The 5,000-nt window shown below is 41.2% G+C and overlaps 1 protein-coding gene across 4 annotated transcripts in view; it reads right to left on the bottom strand.

The window, feature by feature from the left end:
• Positions 1 to 5,000, bottom strand: part of LOC135104243 (uncharacterized) — a 46,000-nt gene that overhangs the window by 35,076 nt on the left and 5,924 nt on the right. For 3 of the 4 annotated variants that reach the window (XM_064011417.1, XM_064011427.1, XM_064011433.1), the window contains exon 5: positions 2,910 to 3,014. The exons of the other annotated variant lie outside the window; for it this stretch is intronic. In XM_064011417.1, the coding sequence (XP_063867487.1) occupies positions 2,910 to 3,014 (105 nt within the window). The remainder of the gene's footprint in view (positions 1 to 2,909; positions 3,015 to 5,000) is intronic. 4 annotated transcript variants of the gene reach the window in all.

A 5,000-nucleotide genomic window follows, 5' to 3' on the forward strand; every position in this document is an offset into this window, starting at 1 on the left:
TTCATCCTTCCCCGCACGCGCCTCGCCGTGCATGAAGGGGATGCATTTCATGATAAACACTAATTGAAAGGTTCGCGCCACCGGCGAAACAAGATTAGCAGTATAATTCATGCTCATGTTAAATGATATATACGTAGATGTAACCCCTTCTCAGGAAAAATATAAATAATGTACGAGTGTATGTCCAATGAAATTCATGACAATGACAAGTTAAATCAGAAAGAAAAAACGACGAGCTAGAGACGTACAGTTATGATTACAAGCCAAGTAACCCGCGACGCTCGCGACGCTCACCTGTGGCGTGTGTAGGGATTTTTCTCATTCCTAAGGCCTCTGATTTGTTAATATCGTCAGCTGTTAGGATTTGTAAGGAGAAAGAAAATGTCGAAAAATGGTTCGTAAATAGAGTTGTGGTTAAGTGGAATAAATTTAGCAAGAAGGTGGAATGTGCACGGATATTAGAGAGGTTCAAGAGGAGAATGGATAAATTTATGGGTGATAACAACAGATGGTACGTTTTAAGTAATTAGGAGCTGTCTTTTGTACGCCAGCTTGCCTTTGGTAATCTCTTTAATTCTTTACGTTCATATGTCCTTATTTTCTTACGACTGTCAGCAAAGCAGAGAGGCCTTGACACTGAAAGAAAAAACACAGCACAGTGGAAACGAGTGCGGAAGATTACTCCACTTCTGAGTATGACTGAGCGTCTAAACTCACGGACCCGAGCGATGAAAGGATGATATCCGAAAATGACCCTGAACATCGTGCATTACCCTCACCTCTGCCTCTCCCTCCTTTTGCCTGCTGCTACACTCCGAAGTGCTTCCGCCGATGCATTACACCAGCACAAAAATACGGTGTTAAACTGTAGGAGAGAATGGCTGTTGCCTTGACATTGACTAATGAAAGTGCTTCGTGAAAGAGCAAGAAAATCCACCGCAAGTATTTCTTAACGTCCATTACAGGTTCATTGTTCTAATTTCAGTTCATTTAGTGTACGTAGACCATAACGGGTGTTCTGGTTTGCTGGTTTGTTGGTTTGTTTATGTTTGTTTTTCGGACAAGGAAGTGTTTTAAGGATTTTTTTTTATTTCGTATCTTAATCTCTCTCTCTCTCTCTCTCTCTCTCTCTCTCTCTCTCTCTCTCTCTCTCTCTCTCTCTCTCTCTCTCTCTCTCTCTCTCTCTCTCTCTCTCTCTCTCTCTCTCTCTCTCTCTCTCTCTCTCTCTCTCTCTCTCTCTCTCTCTCTCTCTCTCTCTCTCTCTCTCTCCACACACACACACACACACACACTTCCATCTTTCTTGTCGCTCGTGAATTATGAAATGCAAATTTAATTAGTGTCTACTTTTTAGCGACGGAAGCCAGTGTAAAAAGTTGAGTTTCTACTACTACTACTACTACTACTACTACTGCTACTACTATTGCTGCTGCTGCTGTTGTTGCTGCTACTGTTACTAGTATTAATACTACTGCTGCTATTACTACTACTACTATTAATACTACTGCTATTGCTACTTCTACTGATACTACTGTAATTATTTACTGCTGCTGCAGCTGATATTTACGAAAGCTCAGATTTTATTATTTATACACCGTCATAATGTTGACAACATGCATGACGTGGGAATTAAAATTTACATGAAACGGATCAATCTGCCGCATATATATATATATATATATATATATATATATATATATATATATATATATATATATATATATATATATATATATATATATATATATATATATATATATATATATATATATATATATATGCTTTCAGTTTCAAGTTAGTATTGGCTGATTATGTTTTATACACTTGCGTAAGAACACTGACTTGCGTTACGAGCAGTATCTGTATTATTCCTGTATGTTTATTATTGTATAATATTAACTACGTGCCGTGCATCTGCCGCTTAAGCTCTCGGTCTGGCTAATCTCCTGCACTTCGTTTAGCGAATCACGAAGCTTCTACAGGAGAGCAGAAGCCTCTAACTGTTTTTCTTTTTTCCTTGCTGATAAGCCACGTGCCTTCCTTGCTTCAGTGACAAAGCTCGCCAATGCACTATTTTTGCTACTAAACTTTGATTTCTTTTCCGCCGGCGCGTGTGTAGCCCACTTCCCTGCCCACGCTCACCTCCCTGTTATTTCTCAGTCTGTGCAAGCCCCTGTTGTGCTCCCATTTTCAGTAAAACTGATACAGCGGGAAACTGAAACTCTCTGAAGAGTGTCACCTTGTCCTTCTCTCTCAGGTAATCCGCTACGAAGCATGTTCATAAATTCTTAACTTTTTTGTTTCTTTCAAAGTCAAAGCTACTTCTACTTTAAAAATCTTTCATTATTTAATAAAAAAAAAATTATTGACTGGCAAATTAGAGATATTTAAAAGCCACGAGTAAAACTACGGGTAAAACCGAGTGTGTTTGCTTGTTTGTTTGTTTGTTCTGTGTGTGTATGTGTGTGTTTGTGTGTGTGTGCGTGTGTGTATGTGTGTGTGTGTGTGTGTGTGTGTGTGTGTGTGTGTGTGTGTGTGTGTGTGTGTGTGTGTGTATTTGGTGCTTTTGTGCTTTTACCTTGGAATGTGGACTTGTGAGAGCCGGTGCGGCAACACCGCATGCGAGCACATCAAGGTCCTTCAACAAGACGGTCATGCGAGTATTGACACAGGCAGGTGTTGAGTGTTGTCACCACTGAGCATATCCTTAATAAATCTTGGCAGATCTATTAAGATAAATACATATATACATGTATGTAACATGCATGTATATCTTCTTTTACATGTACATCAACTATGCATACTTAAAGATTTTGATTTTACAGAACAAGTTTCATGTTATTTATACAGTTTTTTTTTTTTTTTTTATTTATCTCATGTGAACAGGTAGACGAGGGTGTAGCACCCACCGCCGCGCCGGCCATCCAGGGCGGCGGGTCCACGGTGGCGGGCTCCTGCCGCTTGGCCTCCTCCGACTGCTTGGCCTTTATGTCTTCCTCGGTTTTGTTTCGACGCTATGATAGAAGGTAACAGTGAAATACAGCATTAATTCAGGGCCCAAATTTAGCATCGCACTTTCTCAATAATCAGCTGTTGGGAGGGTACAAGAGTGACAGTCAGTGGCTGCTATGTCAGTTTGCCTCACAGGGACGTGCTTGCTGCCTGTGCACCCTTTAACCCCACACACCTCAGCTTACTATGTATTGGACGTAATCAAATGAAAAGGAGGACTTACATTCAACCCCTTCCCTGTAAAATTTGACATGACTGCAGGCAATCGCGCGCCTCGTCTACAGTGAGACCAACCATCCCCTTCCTCCTGCCTGGCCGTGCCCACACCAGCCCCTTCGTGGTGACAGATATCTCCTAAATTTGCAAGTTAATGACACGTATTCAAGGAATTTACCGGCGCCCATCAGCGGGATTGTTAGGGGAGTACTCCAGGACCTGAAAATGGTAGTATGGTGCTGCATCATGAAATAAATCTGTGACACCCTGGCTGTGGTTGCTTCATTGTGTAAGGTGTTCTCTGATTCTCAACTAAAGATATTTCATCCATTTCTTGAAATAAATTCATATAGTAAAAAAAAAAAATGTTCACACCTTGCTGATCCATTAATTTGTGGAGACATTTGTGTACTGTGTGTACAAGTATTTGATGTATCGCACTAAGTTCATGAACTTCAGTTTCTCATATCAGGAGGGAGTGCAGGCGTGCACTTCGACACCTATAAGATTGACTTTCAGTCACCGATTTTTTTAGGATGTTGACATGAACGTTCAATGGAAGTAATTATTCTTCCCCTGATGAAATATGGAATGTGAAGGTGCATTTCACAAAAGAAAAATTAATGTCGCATGACTATAATTTCTGGGTCAAGTTTAGCGGACTGGGATACGAATAACTAACTCCACTGCCGCGTACCGCGTACAGTACTGTGTACGAAAGCATGTGTCACAGGATAACCATGACAACAGTAACCTGATTCACTGGCTTTGACTCAAGTATCCAAGAAAAGTTAGGGAATAATGATACTAATTCTGCGACTCCGCGACGCTTACAGCCATATGTCGTCTCATTTTACGCGCCGTTCATAAAGCCATTGTCCCCGAGGCTCGCGACCAGCATGCTCGCCCACATCAGTTCTGTGAACCCATTGACGGACACCCTGCTGGTGGCTCGCCACCCACCAAACTCCTCCCGCCCGCCTTGCGTGCTGCTCCCCGGCGAAGCCACACGGCCGGAATAAAGGATTAAGCCGAGCCGAGAATTATTAAGGCGGGTGCGGGAAAGTCGTCCATTGCAACTTCGCGTGACTTCCCTTCCGTGCTCGAAATTAAATCGACTCCCCAGCCTCCGCCCCGCGAGCTTCCTCACAGCATTTTAAGACCGGGGAAGCACAAGCAGCGCAGGGGAGGCCAGCCAACGCACGTACTCCTTTTCTTCTTACCCATTGTTGATCATCACTTATAAGCGCGAATCTTTTAAGTTAAGACGAGAAGAAAACCATGACTTTAGCATTATAACTGATGAGAATTCAGGAGGAATGACAGGGAAAATAATCGTATCTTGGTTGCATTTAATGAAGTACTGACCGCGACGAGGGTTGTCGTGAGGGTGAAGTACTCGTGCAGTGGTTATCGTGATGCGGCGCTCACTGTGATGGTTGCCAGGTCCTCGTGGCTGAAAAGAGTGGCATACCTCGCGGGAGAAGTCCAGTATGCGTGATCAAAATGGTGGGGAAGGATGAAATTATTTGCATGACATGAGATTAATGGCTCTCAAGGGAGTCTGTTCATTTCAGAAAACTGCAAATCATTCCGCGTTTTTTTTTTTTTATTCACCCAGCGCATTATTAGACGAAAAGATGAATATATATATATATATATATATATATATATATATATATATATATATATATATATATATATATATATATATATATATATATATATATATATATATATATATATATATATATATATATATATATATATAT

This window comes from Scylla paramamosain, chromosome 1 (genome assembly GCF_035594125.1).
Source record: "Scylla paramamosain isolate STU-SP2022 chromosome 1, ASM3559412v1, whole genome shotgun sequence".
NCBI classification, from domain to species: domain Eukaryota; kingdom Metazoa; phylum Arthropoda; class Malacostraca; order Decapoda; family Portunidae; genus Scylla; species Scylla paramamosain.